Source organism: Psammomys obesus, unplaced genomic scaffold, assembly GCF_907164565.1.
Source record: "Psammomys obesus unplaced genomic scaffold, mPsaObe1.curated_primary_1811, whole genome shotgun sequence".
Classification (NCBI taxonomy): domain Eukaryota; kingdom Metazoa; phylum Chordata; class Mammalia; order Rodentia; family Muridae; genus Psammomys; species Psammomys obesus.
The window spans coordinates 1,271,635-1,291,106 of NW_026596234.1; the positions used below are offsets into that span (position 1 = coordinate 1,271,635).

General features: G+C 51.6%; 2 protein-coding genes across 3 annotated transcripts; both read right to left on the bottom strand.

Annotated features, from left to right (window-relative positions):
- Positions 1-2,565: 2,565 nt before the first annotated feature.
- On the bottom strand, positions 2,566-8,503 carry Ogfr (opioid growth factor receptor). Its single transcript, XM_055596218.1, has 7 exons — positions 8,314-8,503; positions 6,931-6,999; positions 6,326-6,404; positions 5,545-5,623; positions 4,896-4,962; positions 4,344-4,492; positions 2,566-3,847 (listed from the first exon to the last, which is right to left on the bottom strand). Exons 1-7 carry the CDS (start codon positions 8,452-8,454, stop codon positions 2,866-2,868), a joined length of 1,566 nt encoding a protein of 521 aa, XP_055452193.1. The 5' UTR covers positions 8,455-8,503; the 3' UTR covers positions 2,566-2,865.
- Positions 8,504-11,425: 2,922 nt separating this feature from the next.
- Positions 11,426-14,950, bottom strand: Mrgbp (MRG domain binding protein). Of its 2 annotated transcripts, XM_055596307.1 has the most exons (5): positions 14,740-14,950; positions 14,215-14,336; positions 13,197-13,278; positions 12,813-12,887; positions 11,426-12,448 (listed from the first exon to the last, which is right to left on the bottom strand). In XM_055596307.1, the coding sequence occupies exons 1-5, from the start codon at positions 14,885-14,887 to the stop codon at positions 12,261-12,263; spliced, it is 615 nt and encodes a 204-aa protein (XP_055452282.1). In that variant the 5' UTR covers positions 14,888-14,950; the 3' UTR covers positions 11,426-12,260. The 2 variants fall into 2 exon arrangements, with proteins under 2 accessions (XP_055452282.1, XP_055452281.1); XM_055596306.1 differs by lacking the exon at positions 11,426-12,448 and having other exon boundaries at positions 12,835-13,278.
- Between the last annotated feature and the right edge of the window lie 4,522 nt (positions 14,951-19,472).

The following is a 19,472-nucleotide window of genomic DNA, read 5'->3' on the forward strand; positions in this document are numbered from 1 at the left end:
TCCAAGAGAAGGGCATCTTTTAGGAATTCTGAAGGGCACACCCAAGCTCCCAAGCTGCCCATATCCCAGGAGGACCCAGGTGGGTAAATCTCCCTTTCTGATGCCTACCATGGCATGGTAAGGTTCCCGTATAGAGACAGCCCAGCACTTCATGCTAACCACCCCAGCACTCTCTCTTACGCTTGGAACCAGGTTCTGGTGGAGGTTGGGTTGGACGGGTCCTAAATGGGCGCCCTTGGAAAGACTCTTACGCTGTATCCTGTTCCCCAGGAGGGAGCAAGATGGCCAACTTAAAAGAGGAAAGAAGCAGCATGAAGATCAGGGGTGCTGGAGATAAAGTGTTAGGACTGGCACCTGGAAGCAGGCTCTCAGTAGCAGCAATCTACCCCTTAAATTAACCCTTCTTCAGATTATTTTACTAGGTTTTGTATGTTAGTGTTTTGCCTGCATGTGTGTGTGTGCATGATGCACATGCTTGGTGCCCGCAGAGGTCACAGATAAAGATGTTTGTGAGTCTCCATGTGGATGCTGGGAATTGAACCTGGGTCCTCTGCAGGAATAACAAATGCTCTGAACTGTTCATCTAACTCTCTAGCCCCTTCTCTTAATCTTTCAAACACCTAAATCACCTATGGGGCTTACCAAAGCTGCAGGACCCCACCAGTCCTTTCTAGGAATCTGAAACATGGCTTTGGGTTTACAGGATGTGGTAGAAGCGTCATGGCTGCAGGCAGGGATCACGGATCACGTGATGGGAATTAGCAATAGAGTGAATAAGGGTATGGGTGAATGTGATTATAAGCGAATTGAGCCCAGTGGGAAGCTGTGGTTTTCACCTAAGTGGCGTAACAGGAGATGCTCACTCTACTCTCAAGCACCAGCTATCTGCTCAGCTGTGCAGCAGGAACTTGTGGAAGTACATGGAATGGAAGAGGAGCTCAGAAAGCCTTGCCCTCAGTCAGTCAGACATAACCAAACACCTCTTCAGGAAAATGTAACAAGGAAACAACTCAGACAGCACAGGCCACCCATGTGTGTGTGTGTGTGTGTGTGTGTGTGTGCGCGCGCGCGTGCCGCCCCCCCCCCCCCCCCGCATGACTCTGAGCGGCCCATCCCACTGGGACAGGTGACTCTTCAGTTCAACCTGGAAACCAGGGTGTTATGGCCCCTGTAACATACCTCCTGCCTGACCCAGGTTTCTCTGGCCACCTCAGCACCTGGCATGTGGCATATAGGGCAACTGCGGAATCAGATGAAGCACATGGCCTTTAGATTGGGTCTAGGGAGCAGTCTGACACTTGCGGCAGGCTTGGCCTTCAGCTCCCTCACAGCCCCAATGGGCAGACCTCTGGGATCAGGCCAGCCTCACATCCTAGACCTACAGGCTTCCCAGCACCTGTCTTTGAGCTGTGCAGAACTGAAGCTTTGTCTACTGTCTTGGTACACTATTCTCCCTGAAGATCAGTGGGTCAAGTGAGCTAGAATGTCCCATTCCTAGAGCCTCTCCTCACTTTCAAGTGTTGATATTCCCTAGCCAGCTCGAATCCCAGTCACCTAGTCTAAGGCACGTGGGCACTCAGGATCAGAGGGAGCACTACTGAAGTAACTAGTAGATGTCCTGTCATCGAAGAGTATCAATTTCCACGTCAGGATGGAAAACTTACCAATGAGCCAAACCACAGCTAAGGCACCAGGGGGCCCACAGCCTCCTTGAGCTAGCCTTAGGAGGGCTCTGTACACAGCATAGTACCATGGACTTGTCAAGAAAGGGCCCTGAACCCCTCGGTTCAACTCAGGGGAACGGTGATTCTCTCCCACAGAACACCCAGGACTGTGCTTGACTGCTGCCTCACTTGCACAGAGATGTGTGTGGCTCCCTCCTCTCCATGACAGATAGGCATTGGGATTCAGAAGAGGGAAAAGCCAGGGCAGAGAAAAGCCACAGTGGGATGTCAGTCTAATGGGCCACATAGGGCCTTGGAAGACAGCATCTTGAGGAAGCCTGCCAGTAGAGAAGGGCAAGACAGAAAGGACTGATCTAAACATGCAAACCCAGCACTGCCAAGAGGGCTCTGTAACAGTTCCCAAGTTCTTCAACAGGTGACAAGTAGCCACGAAGGGGCAGATGATCCAACCTTGTATTCAGGAAGGCTGTATATTGATACACACATATGTATACTTATGTATATCACACACACACACACACACACACACACACACACACACACACACACACACTTTCCCAAGACAAGAGTTTCTCTGTGGACAGCCTTGGCTGTCCTGGAACTCACTTTATAGACCAGGCTGGCCCAAACTCAGAGATCTGCCTGCCCCTGCCTCCCAAGTGCTAGGATTAAAGGAGTTGTGTCACCACACCCGGCTTCAGGAAGGCTGTTTATTTAGGATAGACCTGTTCCCAGCAAGAGCTATGCAACCCATGTCTGCCAGGCTCCATGTGGGCACTGCACCATGATGTAGCACTGGCCATGCTGCTCTGAACTGGGGCAAAGAGAGAAGTCTAGAGGCCACAGGCAACCAAACAGGACATTGGTCCACACCAAAAAACAAAGTCTAAAGAGTTTATTCAGAAAAGGCCTCACTTGGCACCAGACTAAGAAAAGAGGCCCCTCCCCCAAGACCCTTAGGGTCTGTTCACAAACATGGGGCTCAGAGGACAGTGGGGGAGGACACAGTGAGGTAAGGAGGGTTCTGAAGGCCTTGGCCTTCCCTGAGGGCAGGGCCTCAGTCCCTCTGGTGGCCACTTCAGTGACCACCAGGGAGAGGCCAGCACTGTGGGGCACCAAGAAGAGCCAACAACAGAACTCTGGGGCTCAGACACCCCCTGCAGTAGGCTGAGATGTACCTCTAAGGCTTTGGGGGTTCAGCAGAGGTCCCCATCTTTGCCAACTCCTCTGGCTCATCCACTGAGGTTCCTGTGGCATCAGAGTCAGGGTCCTCCACCAGGCTCACAGAGGCGCCATCCTCTGTCCCCACCCGGGTTTCTGGGTCCTCTGGCCCCACCTGGTCTTTTGGGCCCTTTGGCCCGTTCCCATCCTTTTGGACCTCAGGACACTCTGAAGGAGCAGGAGGCAGGGTATGGGCCTGCATCTCAGTGTTACTGGCTCCATCACCCTCAGCCCCTTCCTCCACCTTCCTCCGTTTTCTTACCTTATCAGCCACCCTGGCCTCAGGACAGGGCTGTTCAGCCTCCCTGGGTTCCTGGCTGACAGGGCTGAGGGCACACTCCTCAAGGTTGAGGGCAATTTTTTCTACCTCAGAGACACCCTGGGGATCGGGCTCCCCTGGGACCTGCTCCTGCCTATTCCCTTCCAACTTCCTCTTCTTGCTCTCTTTGGGACTTGGGGACTTAGACTCATCCCTCTGGTCCTCATCCAAGGGTTTTGTGCTCAGCAGCAAGGGATCCTCAGCTGTTTCAATGTGCCCACTCAAGTCCCTTCCAGATCCACAGGTCCGACCCTGGGTGCCGGCCTCTTGGAAGGGGTCCCCGGAGCCCTCACCCTTATCTGTCTCTGTCTGCCCTAGTCCCATCAGTGGCTGGGGTATAGCTTGGGGCCTGAATCGCCGAAGCTTGTCACGGGGGCCCCAGACAAACTCGCGTCGAGGCGTGAAGTGCTCCCATGCGAAGTACACGAGCTCCCGGCGCTGGTGTCGGCAGCGCACAGCGAAGAGGAAGTAGTCGAGGGCACTCTGGCGCACACTGGGCAATTTGTGCTGTACTAGCGTCTCCTCCAGGAAGAAGCGGACCAGGGGTGCCTGGTAGTGTTCTAAGCCCAGCTCACCCAGCGACTTGAGGATGCGTGTAATTCGCAGGTTGTTGTGGCTGTGGCTGTGAAGGTAGGAGACAGGAGACTGGATGACCCTGGCCCTGGGGATGCACATCTGGCCCTGCATTCCCAGCTGGCTCCGTCTCACATTTCCAGGGTCTTCTCAGAGCCCCACCTGGGAAAAAGGACTGTGTACCCTCAACCTGTGGACAGGATGTGTAAGTCCTGGGAGATGCTCCAGTCCATCAACTCCTGTCTGGGAAACACTGCCGAAAGCTAGAAGGGGCTGAAGGGGCTGACATCCTGGCAGACCCAGAGTGACTGTGCTATCTGCAGACTACCTCGTGTTTGCTTTCTGGGTAGATGGGGGTAATTAAAAACTCCCAATCCAAGGAACTGTTTCCTTTATAACTCAGAGCTCTTCCATGGGGCAGCACCTACAGCCTGTGGATGAAGCGGCTTCAGAGCCTGTGGTAAACCTCTCTGCTTGAAACCCAGCCCCAGATACTAAAGGGGAGCAGCAGGGATGGGAGGATGACAGCAGGGCCCTGTCCTAACCTGTTCAAGTTGTGAAAGCGCGGCTGGAAGTTCTGTGCACGGCATACAGCACCTGTGTCCCGGTCCTCAAGTTGGATGCCATAGAAGCCCAGCATGAGCTCATAGGCTCGGATGAGACGATCTCTGACTTCCTTGGAGCTTTTAAATGCCTAGAAGACAATCCCCTGGGGGCTCAGGTGGCCCTCCCTGATCAATGCGCCCAAGGAGCATTGGGTGGACCACTGAATACCAGGTAAGCCAATGCGTCCTTTAGGCCCCTGTAGCCTTTGAGACTGAGAGGACACCAATACACCCCCAGCTTTCTTCTCTGTGAGGCCTACGAAAGTGGCCACCTCTGTAAACTTGAGCCACCTGCCACAAGGCAGCCTTTGCTATCCATGTCCAGGGACCTTCCCTCCCATCCCTAATCTCTACTACTCAGTCTCTTAGGACTGGCCTCTTTCTCTGATATCCCTAACAGGTGGACCATGAGACAGCACAGATAGTCAGTGGCTATTCTGCAGACACATAGCTCTCCTAACTTCCCCAGTCTTGCCTAGAAGGGGAACTTACCTCAACTTCCTTCAGTGTGAGGGGCTTGGCGTGCCAGTTCACTCCTGGTTCCCTCAAAGGAAACAGCCTAAGGAGATGGGAGGCATTTTAGGGTCAATGCCTCCCTCTCATCCCTGGGAGGGACCAGCTGACCTCTTTCTTACCCAAGGAGCTGGGTATGGACGGCAGTCAGCTGAGAGCAGGTAAGAAGGCTGCTTAAAGCCTCAGCCTATGTGTTCAATGGGCTGTGGGGCGGAGAATCAAAATGGGCAAAACCAGTGTGCCTGTTACCACAATGCACTCCATGCCAAGAGGCTACTGGGAGCAGCCCCGTGAGCTGTCCTCAAGAAAGGGATGTTATTATTTGCCAGGATATGGTCTCATTTCTGATGCTGCTGTGTGGCAACTCACTCAAGATCTGCTAAAACCAAGTCAGATGTAGTCCAGATCCAGCTGACCCTCGAGACAAACAGGCCATTGCATGGACTCGCACACAACAGCCCCATTAGGGCCCAACAAGAGGGACACTAACTAGAGGTAGGCAGGCAATACTTGTCATATATAAGCTTATGGAAAGGAAGAAGTATTTCAACACACCTGAGTGAACACGCATGAGAGCACCCACCTTCATTCCCGTTTCCTTAAGACCTGCCTACTCAGTCCCACTCACCACTGAATGTAGGAGTGATTCTCTTCAAGGAGGTCATAGTTGTCTTTCCAGTTCTGAAGAATGTCCTCAATGAGGAAACCTGGAAGCCCATGGGGAGAACTCAGCTACAGAGACTACCTTGACAAAGCTCAGGGGACAGAGCTATGTCAAAGTCACTACCTACCCTCAATTTCTTTTAGGTTCTCAGGACTCAGCAGAGCTATCCATAGCTCATTTGATATAAAATGTATAGTTTTAGGTAATCAGGCCTACTGCTATAGGTGAAGGTTGCAATACTTTTCCTCTGGGGCATATATACCTTGTCAGCCAGGAGCCTCTGTACTCAAAAGAAATCCCCATAGAAACCAAGCCTGGAACGTGGTCTAGGGAAGGTGCCTTTGAAGGGCCAGGCAGCAAACATCTTGGCTATGTAGACATATGGCTTTTTCCATGCTATAGTAAAAAAAGTAACTCCATAATGGGTGGGTGCGAGCTGACACCAATAAAACTTTACTTACACTGCTTAGTTTCAAATGGTTATGTCATAAACAAGATGTGGTGGCTCAGGCCTACAATTTCAGCATTTGGGAGACTGAGATGGGAAGATCTTGAGTTTGAGGCCAGCCTGAGATACACAGAAAGACCATTTAAAACCTCAAAAGCTTATTTTCTGGCCCTTCAACCAAGCTCCAATTCCCATGGCAGCCTCAAGGGGGTACTGCAGGGCCACCTGAAAGCCATAATTGGGTGGAGAACAACAACTCGCCAAAGGCAGAAGTGCTGGGGTGGAGTGGGCAGGTACCGTTTGGCTGGAAGCAGATCTCATTTTTGTAGAAACTCAGATTGGACATGTCACCATTGCAGTCTTGATCTGCCAAATCCTGAAGAGCCAGAGAAAGGATGGTTGAGGACTCATGAGAAACAAGCTATCTCTGAGGACCCCTCAGATTCATGCAATCAGGGATGGGGACAGCTGTTCGAGACCCCAAAGCTCAGTCTGGGATCCTCTCTGTGAGCATGGGTAGGTTTGGAGGGCAGCACTACCCACCAATAGAGGCCATAGATGGCAACTCCTCTTCTGCACCTCAAAAATACCACAGAGATTGCCAGTAACTAACTTGATTCCATGTACCAGCCGGAGGGCCATGTGTGAAGACTGAGTCACACGTGCTTTCAGGAGGCGGAAGCTACTCCCTCATTTTAAAGCTCAGCTCTAAGGCTTGGGCAGCACAACATGCTCTATAACCCTATAACCAGGGACAGGGCATGGATCTGAATGACAATGGGTTTGCCTTCCGGACAATGAAGAACCTACCACAGAACCCAAAGCCAGATTTTCAGCCGGCCAGGGGACTCTCTTGTTTGGGAAGAGGGCTGTGTCTCAAGGCAGGGGTTGTATGTACCTACCGGGTAGTGGTGCCGGTACCTTCGCATGTCCTGCATGGCTCGCCAATTTCGGTACCCTGTCATCCTGGACTGGGGAGAGAATAAAAGGGATACGGTACCTGGAAAGTGTCCAGGATGAAGGTAGAAGAGTTTCAGCCAACCACCAGAGCTCTATGCAAGCGGAATGAGCGTTTCTGTTTTTACTTCTTCTGGTCCCCACCTATCTTGTGTCAGGGTTTCTGAGAAGACCAATCTGGACCCCAGAGAAACACTCCTCCATGTGAACACAGAGAGCAATCCACAGTAGCCTCTGCTACCATCCCTGCCCTCTCAGGACTTGCTTTTCCTCCTCAGAGTGCCTTGACCCAGGCTAGCCTGCACTCTGCCAGGGTGTATGGCTGATGCTCTTCTGTCCCCAAGCTCCAGGTGCATCTCCTCACTGGTCTGCTTGTCAACTTCATGTTGGTCTAAGCCCTTTATGTACCTCCCTCAGCCCCCAAGAACTATAGTATTTCTCTTCACACTATGCTGTGAATGGTTACTGGGTTGTATTCCAGAGGGCCGCTACTTTGCCAGCCACAGCCTTAAGAGAAAACCCAGCTGCCTCTGGATAGATGGATGAGGCCCCTTCTTCCTAAACCCCTTCTCCTCCCTGGCCCAAGACAAAGTCGCTCTACCTCCAAGCCTGAGACTGATTTTTAAGTGGCGTCAGGTGTGATCCAAGAGCTCTTGTGGGGTAAACAGCAATTCTCATCAGAGCTTTTGGGAGGCATTACCACCCACAGGAGTAGCCTGAGCCTGCACACTCAGCTTCATCCCAACGTGGTCAAGCAAAGGCCAGCTCTGGCCTGCCTGAAAGACCAGTCTGAGAGCCTCTCCAGATTCTGGACCACTTTCCCATAAAGAGCAGACAAGCCAGACAAATAGAGATCGTTGCAATGGGGAGAATGGACTTAGGAGTCGTAGTCCTCACTCTCATTTTTTTAGGCTCTCCACCGCACCTGAAACCACAGCTAAAACCAACACAGCGCATCTTTCAGAATGCCATTGCGACTAATATGCTGCTTGCTAAAACAGTATATATATATCTGGAACAAGCTCTTGGTGGCAACAAAAGTTACCAGAGCTAGTGGAAACCCCTTTGCACTTCCAAGGTGGTGGATGCTGTCTGCCTTTGGGGGCCGAAGGAAGGGCAACCGAGGAAAGGCCACCGGCCACAGACAGACACAGGATGAGGCCCGGGGGCGCGTTCTGACGTCACCCACGCACGACCCTCCTCAGTCGCTTCCCTGACGTCACCGGCGCTCGGTTCGCTATGCCTGGGCCCGGCACCCTGCTAGGGGACAGCGGCCTGGGCCCAGCGATCACAGCCTGGCGTCGCCCTCCCGCCCTCCCGCGCCGCACCTGGAACGGGCCTGGCCGTGTCTCCTCCGCGTCGCCATCATCGTCGCCCGTGTCCTCATCGCTTGTATCATCTGCCTGGCCATCCTCGCCATCCTCCTCGCTCTCGTCCTCCCAGGTGGAATCGCAGTCCGGGTCGTCCATAGTCGACAGGCCCGATCCGCTTTCCGCGGAAAGGAAAGTGAAAAAGGAGGAAACGCGGGGGCGGGGCGGCGCCAGGTCCCGCCCAACGCTCAGTTTCCGCTGTTGCGCGGGGTCCCCAGCATGGCAGCTACCTTGGAGCTAGGCGGCAAGCCGTGCCCAGAAGGAGGCAGTACCCCCAGAAGGACAACCCCCAGGAGGCTGTGCACCGGGGATTCATGCCCCCATCTCCTCCCGGAAGACGTACCTCTTCAGACTCAGCCCTAGGTCCTCCCCAAAGGGATTTCACTCCCCCGGAGACTGTCCCTTCCCTGTCGAAAGAGTAAGGAGGCTTCTCAGCACCAGTTGAAGTGCCTCTTCCTGACAGCTGTGAACCGTGCCTGGTGCTGATTCTTAATCTTTGTTGACTTGTCTAACTGGAGTCAGTCATTCCTCTGTATCCATACCAGCTCATTTCGTATCTCTGTGTGGATGTTTTTGGATGCCCACGGACACCAGAGGTCGATGGTCCGCCCCGTTATTTGGAGGCAGGGGCGTTCCTTCACCTGGAGTTCACGGATTACGTGGGGCTGGCTATCCAAAAAATCCCAGGACTCCTCCTCTCCGTGCCTCCCTGCACTGGGTTACTTTTAACACACCACCAAGCCCAGCTTATAGGTGGTGATCAAACTCAGGTTCTCACGCTGGCGGGGGCGAGGCTTTTTTTTTTTTTTTAAAATAACCAAGAGCTATTTCCATGGCCCCTCTGCTTTCTGAAAGAACAATAGGGAACTCCTGAGGCCTTGGGAGTTCTGGACACCTACTACTGTCCACTGTCCATTTCCTGGGCTCATGGATATTGGGTGTACTCTACTGCTGACTGTGCCATGGAACCTTGTTGTGCAGCACAGTTTGAAGCAAGATAGAATGGGAAAGCTAAGGGGACATAGGTGGGCAGCAGGGGAAAGGACCGTCATTTCCAGTACGACTTAAGTTTCTCACCAGTTGAGAATTAGGAATTTTAGGACATTGACTTTTAAAATTTTGCTTGAAGACTGCCTACATAGAGAAAATATTCCATTTATATAGCTATATTCCAAATAACGTTAAAATAGTAATGACTTACTAGTAAGTTCTCTAGCAACAACTTGGGTTGGAACTTCAGAAACCACCAAAAGCAGAGTGATGGGCTACTGTCGGGATTTATGTGCCACTTTCTCTTGCAAAGCCCAAAGCCACATTTGGGTGTGTTCTGCTTTTCCTAAACACCTCTATCAACTCATAAGTTTAAATCTATGCCTTGCCAGGTGTGGTGGTGCACACCTTTAATCCCAGCACTTTGGAGGCAGAGGCAGGTGGATCTCTGGGTTTAAGGCCAGCCCAATATGCAGAACAAATTCCAGAACAGCCAAGGCTACACAGGGAAACTGTCTCGAAAACAAAAAATAATCATACAAATAAATCTATGCCTAAAATATCTTTCCAAACTCTTAACTCTCACACTGAGTCATCCCATGAAGTCAAGAATACTGGCTTCACTTGAGCGCTATCTGAAAGGAACCTATGGGCCAGCAGGATGGCTCAGGGGTTAAAGGCACCTGCCATCAAATCTGATAGCCTGAACTCAGTCCCTGGGATTCATATGGTAGAAGGCGAGAACTGACTTCCGAGTTTGCATCCATACAAATACATGCGCACAGCAAATAGGAGGTAGCATTGCTTGCGGTTGAGCCTTGCAGGTGTCTGGCTGGGACGAGCTCAGGTTAAAATGGTGTTAACGCTTCCCTTCAGGTGCAAGTTACAGCCATGTTATTTGGCCCAAGTTTGCCCCGACTCCCCACCCCCACCCCAAACACACTTTGTAGGCTGCTGCTGCTATTCACTATTCTCTATTATTTTCTGAGCAGAACCCACTCCCAATTCCCTTGACTATCCCGCGCCAGATAGGTAGAGGTAAGACCACACCTACAGGTCAAACTGCCAGGAGCTGTGACATCTCTTAAGGGACATAGGATGCTCCTGTGAACTACAAGGTCTGAAAGAATTCAGGAAGGCAGCAGGTTTGAGTTCACCCACACAAGGCCCTTGTGAGGCACTGTGACCAGAATGAGACACAGGGCTATTGGATGAAGCTAGCTGCTAGAAATAAGAATAGATCCAAGACAGATGCCTTGACCAGGCACCTGCATGCTCTCATGCCCCTCCGTTGTCATTTCAGATGGGTTTAGCAGAGTGACCCTGGAGAGGACCACCTTCCTGATCCCATACTGCTCACTCCTCAGCATCACTATCTGCTTCCCTTTTCTCCTGAACAGCCTCTAGTAGTGGACACTGGGCAAGGACAGGTTGGAGTGACCCCAAGCCGTTTCCCAAAACATGCTGTGACATCTTTTCCTATCTCTTTTATTGGAACACAAGGCACTGCTCCAGGTTTGAACAGTCCATAGCACTGGGACTTCATCTCAAGTGGTGCAGGCCTCTGCCTTTTGCCCAGTTTGAGGAGGAAGGAAACCTATTATGACCTTGTCCAAGATCTCCAGAAAGGGAGCCAGAGACCTCCCACAGCTGGTCTTTCCAGGGAAATGGCAGGCCAGACTAGGTGAGCTCAGCTGTGGCAACTCAGAATGCTTTCTGTGCCAGGAAGCTGGGTCTGGTATGGGCCAGCTCTCACTGCCTGAGACCTTGTAGACGGCAGGTGTGGGAGTTTGGTTACATGCAGCAGTCAAGTACACAGTGTGCTCATCCCACCCAGCAGCTGACATGGCTGTGGAAGGACAACAGGCAACAGTCTCAGGTAGGAGTGGGGGCTGGGTATTAGGGGTGGGTGTCCTTTGAGTCTGTGCAAAGGCTCATAACCTTCCTGCCTCCAATGATGCCAGAAGTCCTCTAAGCACACTTTATAGTTATGAATCCTGGGGTGAGGGCCCATTCCTCTGTAGAAGAAAAACAAGAAACAACAAAACCAAACTATTTTAGTAGCAAATCACACGACTCCCAAGGTGACCTGTTTTTAATGGTTCATGTTCTACAGATGAAAGTGTACTTCAACCATCGGACCATTGGCTTTTCAGCCTGGTGGCTGCTTCTTTATTCCACACCCTTATTTGGTCTTTCCCAAGTTACTAAATTACAAAAATAACCGCTAAAAATTCTTTTTATCTGGCATATAAAAACAAAGCCAGAGGTATCTCAATAGTTACCTGAAAACAAAACATCTCAGAAAAAAACACATCACAGGTTTAACTTCTGCAGTATTTTTCTTCATACAAAACACTAGTAAAATAGGCTTCTGAAAAATTAAATAATGAAATAGCAACCAAATTATATACATTGTTACAGTACAAGTGAATGAGGCAAAATATCCAGTTCTGTTTCCCAGATGAAGGAGGCCTTCTGTGCACAGCCTGTGCTGTGTGAACTCCAAAGACGCCTTCACCAGCACACACTGTGCGAGTGCACAACGGAGCCTTACAAGACAGCAGATGCAAAAAGTGGGTATCCAGAGAAGATGAGTGGCTCCTTCTGAGGACAGTGAGGGCGGCATCTTATTGCTTGGTGACTCTTGGTCCTCTGGGCCTATGCACCTGCTCCTCTCCACACACTGTGGGCACAGGGGAAACCAACCAGGAGAAAGCAAGAGGCTGGCTCAGAGGCTTCATCATCCAGCTGAGCGGATGCTGGTCCTTTGGACCAATCAGGTGATCTGGTAGTCTGATGACACAGGAGAAGCCCCACTAGCATCTCTTCTGGATGGTCACATTCACCCAGGGACCTGAGAATAGGCAGTGGGGGCCTGCAGCATTGGAGCATCTCTGTGGCCACCTGGGTGTCTATGTTCGGCGCCTCTTGGCAGCACTGGGGCTGGAGGGATTGCTGTTAGCAGTCAGGACCTTGTCAGTGACCCGGCTGCGCTTCCGCTTGTCTGCCCCTTCTTTGCACCCCAAGTCTGAGGAGTTCTTCTCTTTGTCTTTGCTGGATTTTTCTAATGCTTTCCCCAAGCTCCCTGAAGATGAAAAAACTGAGAAAAAAAATTATTTGGCTGAAAACAGAATATACAGACTCATTTCACTCTCCTGTTCAGCTACAGAAATCAGATGTACCTCAGGCTCTTTGTACCCAATATGTTCCCCTGGGTAAGAACCCTATAAGGCTAGGCTTGAGGAGAAACCTAGTACTCCTGTGGGGTCTCCGGTCTGAGCCCACCTCATGCTCTCAGCCTTGGCCTTGGTCTCAGGTAAAGGTACAGCTGAGTGTTGGGCCCCTGCGTGGGTCTTCAGGGGCCCTCCTGCCTAAGGTGATCTGCACTGAGTTAATCTCTCAGACTCTGTGGCTTCAGAAGTGAGGAGATGGGGGCTATGCTTCAAACGGCACCTCAATCTTACCATCATCAGCCCCACTGTGGGGGTCCACATCCTCCTTCATCTCCTCCTTCATTTCCTCTTCAATGACCACTTTTCCTGTGGAGGAGACAGCTGCCGTTCACTGGAAACCCACGGTGGTGGCCAGCGCTGGGGGACGGTCTGGCCATGACTGCTTCCGATTCTCGCTGCCCACACAGGCCTCGGCGTCCATCGCGAGATGGCATCCATCAGGAGACTGCCTTTGAGCACCGCTCTCCCCAGCCCTTGGCTCCCAAAACCTCCCAGGTGCCACTGGAGGTATGGGCTGAGCAGGGTGCTTATACCTCCCTGGAGGCCCCAGACCTCCCCACCTTTGGCCTGGTGCGGCTTTTTTTACTCCCAGCCCTGATGGTGGCCGAGTCTCACCTTCTCGGACCTCCTGAATGATCTCATCTGGAAGGACAAAGTTCCTCTCTGGATTTGGGAATGGAAGAATCTCAGACTCGTGCTGTCGGTACAAAGCATTTTGTATTTTCAAGAAACAGAAACAGGATGTCAGCTCACTAAGATGTACAGGAGGAGCAGGCTGGAGGCTGCGAGCTGGTGGGCTCCTCCCTCCATGTGCAGAGTCCACCTTAGCTGGGCTTTTCAGATGACTAGGGAGGATCAGGCTAGCACCAGCCCGACGAAACCAGAGGAAAGGACCAGGTTCATGCCACGGAGAGGGCCCTGAAGACACGGCTCATGTGCACACCAGGACCTGACCTGGCTTGCCACTGTAGCATTCCCACCAGGACAATGTTCTCCAGACACCATGACTGACCACAGGCACCCATAGCTCCACCCATCCTGGTTACCTAGTTACACTGCCTGCCAGACAGTGTAACTATAGACAAACCTGACCAGCCTGGTTACTAGTTACCCTGAATACCTGTCAGACACTGCCAGCTCTTCAGACCAGCTACCTAGTTACCCATCAGTCACAGCTATCTCTCAGCTCTATGAAGAGAACTATGTCTGGCTCCCACAGACGTATACAAAATTCACCTCAGTGGGACTCGGTTAAGGTCAGCCTCCACCTAGAGCCCTCTGAACCGGCCCAATACTGACACTGAACTCTCGTACTACTTTTCACTGTGGCCGATTCTTCTCCCTCATCTCGGCACCCGATTATCTCCCTGGAGACTTTTTGTGATCACCTCATCTAAAGTAGATTCCTTGAAAAAGCGGTTAGTGACCATTACTAGTTTGTGCTTTTCACAGCACGACTGGAGCTTTCCTGAGGAAGAGGCCTCATCTATTGACATCACTCTGCTCGCTCCACATAGCAAACCCCAAGTGAGCGGTGGGCTCTGTCCTGTACTACGGTTGGTTCGAGGAAGACAGGTTTTGGGACTTGTCCCCACCTTCAGGCCCAACAGTGTGGGCCAGGGTCCAAACTCACCAGCGCCTGCATATCATACATGGTGCTCAGATGGTCCCAGATGACCTTGGATGGAACCTGGCGCCCAATATTCTGGCTGAACTTGTCTCGAATGCAAATCATGTGGAAGTGTCGATTCACCCCTGAGAGACAGGACAGTGGATGAGGGTGAGGGCAGCACCTTTGTGCAGAGGACATGGGTTTGTAGGAGGGGCAGGAGCGTGCAAACGGCAGGTTGCAGGAATCAGGTATAAAAGGGGAGAGAGGTGGGTGTTCCAATGGCTACAGTGTACAGGAAGCGGGTCCGGAGCAAGGGGGCTGCAGACTCGGGGAGAATGAAAGCGTTCCCCGGGGTAGGAGTGTCTCAAGGGCAGGGAATTCAGGGGTGTCCCCAGGGAGGGGGCTTCTCCGGCAGGAAAGTCATGAGGTCTTATACAAACAGGGCATCCCAGAGTGGGAGGTCCCGTCCCGTGCGGAGTCGCAGGCTCAGCTAGCCCGCCAGGCGGTTTAGTCCGCCCCACCCCCACGCGGGTGCGCAGCGCTCACCGACAGGCTTGTGGCCCAGCATGGCGTGGAACAGGCACACCTCCACCTCAGGGCTCCACACCACCGTCTCCTCAGCAGGGCTCGGGGCTGCCTCACCTGGGCCCTTGTCGCCTGGGGCGCCCGTGCCGCCCACCTCGGCCTCCCCCATGGCCGCCGGCAAGCAACGAGCGCCCGGCGCGAGAAGGGCTACTACGGGTTCCGCGCAGGCGCACTCGCGGTGTACGGCGCGCACTCGTTGGGCTCGAGAGAGCCGTGTGCCCGTGTCCGCGCAGGCGCAACAAAAGGCTGGCTTTCGTTGCCAGCAGCGCCCCCTGGTGGTTGATACTTTTCCTGCCTACAGCTCTGTCCAGATAGTAAATTGGCAAAAACCTTAATCTTTAAAAATGCAAAAACGGGGCGTGGAAGCACACTCCTTCAATCCTGGCACTAGAGGCAGAGGCAAGCAGATCTCTGTGAGTTCCAAGCCAGCCAAGTCTGCATAGCATGACACACACGCCCCAAAGTTAAATACGTTAAAGATTTTAACCTGAGTAGATAACTTGGAAAAGAACTCTGGATGCATAGCCAGAAGTAATAGGCGCCAAAAGCCACAGGCTGTGTCTCACCCTGCCGGTGATAAATTGTACAGTACCTAAATTACATCTCACTAAAACTATTTTTTTTAAAAAAACAAGACAGGGGCTAGTGAGATGGCCCATCCAATAGAGATGAAAAGGTTAGACTAACTTTGTAACCTGTATGTCTTCTAGAGCCTATAGTTTTGAGTTTTAGGTCAAGGTTAAGCTAAAGCCTCTTAGTACCTTTCCAGAGAACGGAGAAATGTGACCCTATCTGTGAGGACAGATATAAAAAAAGCGAGCAAGCAATGACCTTCATTCAGCAAAAAGAACGACCAGACCCTTGTTTTCGAGATAATGTTCCTTAGTAACCAACCCAGATGGCCTCAATCCTTCTTCTGAGTAGCTCCTGACCTCCAGCCAAAAGCCTGCAGCCCTGATCTTCAAGGATGAGTTAACCACCCCCACCTTCAATTGCAGCTGCATCCACACTTAGCAGGACTGGCCAAGCTTGAGCACCGAAGACTAACCAATTATCTTACTTCCTCATCCAATCTTAAGTTGCCAAGACTGCAACTTCAAATTTCCCGTACTTTTTCTTTTAAAAACCTAAGGCCTTTGTCTCCCGGTGCCACTCTTTGCTGACCAGCAGGGGTGACCCCATTGCGCAATGGTTAAAATAAACCTCTTGCTTTTGCATTGAATTGTGGTCTGTGGGAGTTTCTGGGAAGGCACGATCTTGAACTCCTGAGCTGTGAGACCCCAGGTCTTACAGAGACACTTGTGCACAGGCCTGATAACTGGAGCTCCACCCCTGGATCCTAGAGGGGGCAGGAGAGAACAAATTCTTTTTTAAATTATCACTTTACAGCCTGATCCTAGCCCCTTCCCTTCTCTCTTCCCAGTTCCCCCCTCGCATCCCTCTCCTCCCATTCTCCCCTCTCCTTATTCTCAGAGAAGGGGAGGCCCCCAAGGGGTATAACCCACCTTGGCACCTCAAGTATAGCAGAACTAAGAGCATCCTCTCCCACAGGGGGCCTAACAAGGCAGCCCAGCCAGGGGAAAGGGATCCAGTGCAGGCAATAGAGTTGGGCACAGCCCTTACTCTTATTGTTAGGAGACCTACGTGTTGACCAGGCTGCACATTTGCTACATATATGTAGGGGGTCTAGGCCCAGGCCATGTATGCTCTTTGGTTGGTGGTGTGAAAACCAATTCTTGAGAGTTGTACTCTAACATATATATTTCATGGTATATGCACACACACACACACACACACACACACACATTAAATAATTAAAAATTGAAAGCCTCACAATCAAATTTTATGGGAGTGAGGTTCTGCTTATCTTTGAGTAGCCCTCACCTGGGTGCTCATGACAGTCCCAGAAGCAGTGGAAGACAGAAATCTGGGTCCTGCTGGCCTTGCCATCTACCTCTACCTCCATCTTGAACCCACAAGAAGTGGGTTGCTGATTAATTCAGGCTGTCAGAATTTCAGGCAGGTGTTGGTTGCTGGTCTGGCCATAGCTCTACATGGGACTGGGTGGGGCCAGCTGCTGGGTACAGCAGCCTTAAGAACTCGGTCCATGCTGGGTCTGGGTCACTCCAGTCAGCTGTGTCATGGACCCTAACCTGCCACCCATGCAGACTTCTCTACCCACCCATCCCTCATCCATGTCCTCCACAGTCAGGCTTCAGCATCCCTTTCCTGACTGCTGCCTCTCAGCTGTGTGGCTGAGATGTTGCAAGCCTTTGTAAGACTGTGCCCTCCCTTGTGCCCATGGGGCCACTGTAACCCTGTACTCTTGGGCGTTGATAAGAATCGTCTGTTGGCTGCCACTGGCCTTGGAATCCAGACTTGGCCCTGCACTTGCTACTCATTCAGGCTGTAGCCAGACAGTGCTCACAGCAGTGAGCAAGGAACCATGGAGGGTGCAGGCTCCAGCTAGCCTCATTGTCTGCGACAGCTCAGGGCTCAGAGCCAGTTAGCAGTATGTGGCCAGGCCTCAGCTTCCCCACGGTGGAGGTGTAGCTGGTGAGAAGAGTGCTCACAATGCGATGGAGAAGGTGTGGCCCAGTAAACCTTCGTAAGGATCCTGGGGTCCCTACTATCATGTGGAGTTCTGACACAGCTGGGAGTTACGACCCCACAGGGGCCTGTGCCCTTGCCTCTGCCTGGCTGGCACGCAGAACTTGGCTTCGTTACTGCAAGGCTGGGGTAAAGCATATTCTGCCATCTGGTACCTGCCATAAAGCTGGTTTCCAGCCTAAGACCTGCCACACATAAAGTGCCCAGGAGCTGGTGTTCAGAATAATATCCTGATTATTCTCTGGATACTTGGGGTACAGGAATCTCTGCTGCTGACTGCTTTTGGCTCTGGTTCACTGTCGTCTCACCCTTATTAGGTAGGAAACTCCTTCAGTTCGGAGCACTTCCTTCCATGCAGAGCTTCCCTCGTGTAACCCTCAACCTCGTCTATCCTAGCTGGTCCTCTGTGTTCTGTGTGGCCTGCACCACTGTGCTCAAACCACATCCCACCAGCCGAGACATTTGCAAACACCTGACCGTCATTTCAGATGTATCCTGGAATGTGTGACTGGCAATCAGGTTTGATGGTTTAGGAGAGAAGAATGCCTTCATTCTTGCGTTCCAGGAAGCCACAGCCTGTCTCTGCAGAACAGAGGCTGAGCACTGAGGTCAGAAGCTAAAACTTTGCCTGCTTTCCCATGACCCAGCTGACTTCTCGTTTTCATGAACAGAAGAGACAGCTGGAGCCAGACATATGCAGGCTCCGTAGTCCAATCCCATGAATTTAACAGGAAGCTATGCTTGTTAATTTTGTAGCTCTCTTGTGACTGCTGTCTAACAAGGAGCTTAGAGAAGCCAATAGTCCTTGATCATGTGTGTGATCCTGCAGTCTGGGTGCCTGGGTGTTCAATGAGTTGTCCCAATAAATAGCTTCAAAGTGGGTGTACACCTGTTGGGAGCTGAGAGCCTCCTTCAAGTCTGCTAGAAGGGCTCCTTTGGCCTGGAGCAGTTATCTGTGGGGCAAGCGACCAGCTTTTAGAAATCACTGGTGAAGTTTGCTCATGTTTGGCTTCTCTGTGAGGTCTTCAGGTGGTTCCAGGTGGCCAAGACTATATCTGGCTTAGTAGCATGGCTCCCAGATGGGGTGAACATACAAAGTAAACAAAGATATCTGATGATGGGTCCAGTAGCCAACTGGTCAGGTCTTTCCTCATTTGTTGGGACCCTGCTGTTCAAATCTCTTTTACAAGATGGATACGAGTGCTGGAATTCTTGATCCGAGGGTGGAGGGTTCAGACTTGGCTCAGGGGAGAAATTAAGGCCTCAGAAAGGTGCTTCCTTGTTTAATAAGTATGAAAGTCTTATAGTTTATACACCAGTCTTGTATATGTTTGGCCAGTGTAAGCTATTTCCCAGACCACCTCTAGGTCTCAACCAAATGACATTTCTTTCTGTTCCTTTATTTATCTATTCAAGGTCTCATGTCTCCTAGGTTGGTCTCAAACTCGTTATGTGGCCAAAGATTGCCTTGAACTTCAGTCCTCATCCCTCTACCTCCTAAGTGCTAAGATAACAGCTATGTGCTAGTATATACGCTGGGGACTGAACCCAGAGCTTCGTGCATATCAGGGAAATACTCTACCAACTGAAGTGCATCTCCAGCCTCCTGAATGGCATTTCCTGTCTGGGGATCTGATGTCACCTCAGAAGGGAGGCTGCTAAACAGAGGGACCATATCCCTACCAGAAACATTTAGCTCTCGGTCACAAGAACTGGGTCCAGTGGGAAGACTACTTGTTAAGGCTCTGGTCAGATGCTGTCCACCTGCCTTTGGTCACACTGTCTCCTTGTAGACGGCATCTCTGCAGTAGTGAAATTTTAACAGCATGACCAGCCCCACTTTGCTCTCTTAACACATGCTGGGAACCCAGGACTCTGGAGGACAAATTCTGCTTTGGAGTCAACCTGCTGTGGATCCTGTTCACCTGTGTTCACCCGATGGCAACAGGCCACCCTCTGGACCTCACGTGAACACTTGAACACTGAGAACAGCTATATTGTCCTCTCCTGCGGGATGTGGAGCACTGGAATCAGGGAGGCTAGAACTAAGCAGCCATCAGATAGGGCCCATAGATTGGGTTTCC

Bases quoted from the DNA above. Each gene is read 5' to 3' on its own strand.
- Ogfr (XM_055596218.1), bottom strand. From the start codon at position 8,454: ATGGACGACCCGGACTGCGATTCCACCTGGGAGGACGAGAGCGAGGAG. The intron at 4,963-5,544 runs GTGAGTGGGACT...CCATCTCCTTAG, and splicing joins AATCACTCCTACATTCAGTG to GCTGTTTCCTTTGAGGGAAC. The intron at 3,848-4,343 runs GTTAGGACAGGG...CTACCTTCACAG, and splicing joins CGCTTTCACAACTTGAACAG to CCACAGCCACAACAACCTGC.
- Mrgbp (XM_055596306.1), bottom strand. From the start codon at position 14,887: ATGGGGGAGGCCGAGGTGGGCGGCACGGGCGCCCCAGGCGACAAGGGC. The intron at 14,337-14,739 runs GTGAGCGCTGCG...CCTGTCTCTCAG, and splicing joins GCTGGGCCACAAGCCTGTCG to GGGTGAATCGACACTTCCAC. The intron at 13,279-14,214 runs GTGAGTTTGGAC...TTGTACCGACAG, and splicing joins TGTATGATATGCAGGCGCTG to CACGAGTCTGAGATTCTTCC.